The sequence below is a fragment of the Stegastes partitus genome, unplaced genomic scaffold (genome assembly GCF_000690725.1).
Source record: "Stegastes partitus isolate 25-593 unplaced genomic scaffold, Stegastes_partitus-1.0.2 Scaffold418, whole genome shotgun sequence".
Classification (NCBI taxonomy): domain Eukaryota; kingdom Metazoa; phylum Chordata; class Actinopteri; family Pomacentridae; genus Stegastes; species Stegastes partitus.
In genome coordinates this window covers 407962-408824 of record NW_007578149.1, presented here as the reverse complement: position 1 = coordinate 408824, position 863 = coordinate 407962, and the positions used below count along the sequence as shown (strand labels likewise).

The 863-nt window shown below is 41.0% G+C and overlaps 1 protein-coding gene across 1 annotated transcript in view; it reads left to right on the top strand.

The window, feature by feature from the left end:
• The window catches only part of ttyh1 (tweety family member 1), a 26310-nt gene that overhangs the window by 11373 nt on the left and 14074 nt on the right, over positions 1–863 (top strand). Inside the window, exon 4 of the mRNA XM_008285841.1 lies at positions 331–355. Within this exon, the coding sequence (XP_008284063.1) occupies positions 331–355 (25 nt within the window). The remainder of the gene's footprint in view (positions 1–330; positions 356–863) is intronic.

Genomic DNA, 863 nt, shown 5'->3' with positions numbered 1-863 from the left:
TGAATGAATGAATGAATGAATGAATGAATGTGTGCGGCGTCCTTTGTGCTGAGCTGTGAAAAGAGCTGCCTCCCAGGAAGAAAACCAGAGAGGCTGGAAAATAGGCCACAGATTAAAGATTCAATGTGAGTCTGTGAACAAAGTGTGTTTGTGCAGCCAAGTGTGTTCTACATGTGAGAGTGTTTGTGAGTGTTTGGAGGACAGAAGAGGGAGGAGAGGAGTAGAGAGGAGTAGAGAGGAGTAGAGAGGAGTAGAGAGCAGAGAAGAGCATCTCTACAGGCAATAAAACAAGTGATAGAAACAGTAAGAAACGGTTCTTACACCGATCAGGGACAACGTGGGATCCTGTAATCTGGTAACGAGCTGCTAACGAGCTGCTGCTGCTGCTGCTCAACGGTTTAAAAAATAGACTGAAGTGCTCAAATTTGTCCAACATTACTTTAAACTTTTCTAAAAATGAGTTAAAAACTGTCCAAAATGATGCAAAAAGTTTCCCAAAGTATCACAAATGATTTGAAACGGATCCAAAATGGGTTCAGAACCCCCCGACATGCCCAGAAGGTCGTAGGTGCAACCGTCCAAACAAGATCTCCAATGTTAGTCCAAAATGATCTGCAACTCGCCTCAAATATGCCACAACTCTCCAAAATATCTTGAAACTTGTCCAAAATGAGTTAAAACTTTCCAGGATGACTTGTAAGCTTTCGATAATGACTTGAAACAAGTCCAGAATGAATTCTAACTGTCCAAAATAACTACTAAGCTGTCCATAGTGACATAGAAACTCTCCAAAGTGACCAGAACACCGTCCAAAGTAACTTAAAAATTGTCCCAAAGAGCTCAAATTTGTCCAAAAATGATTT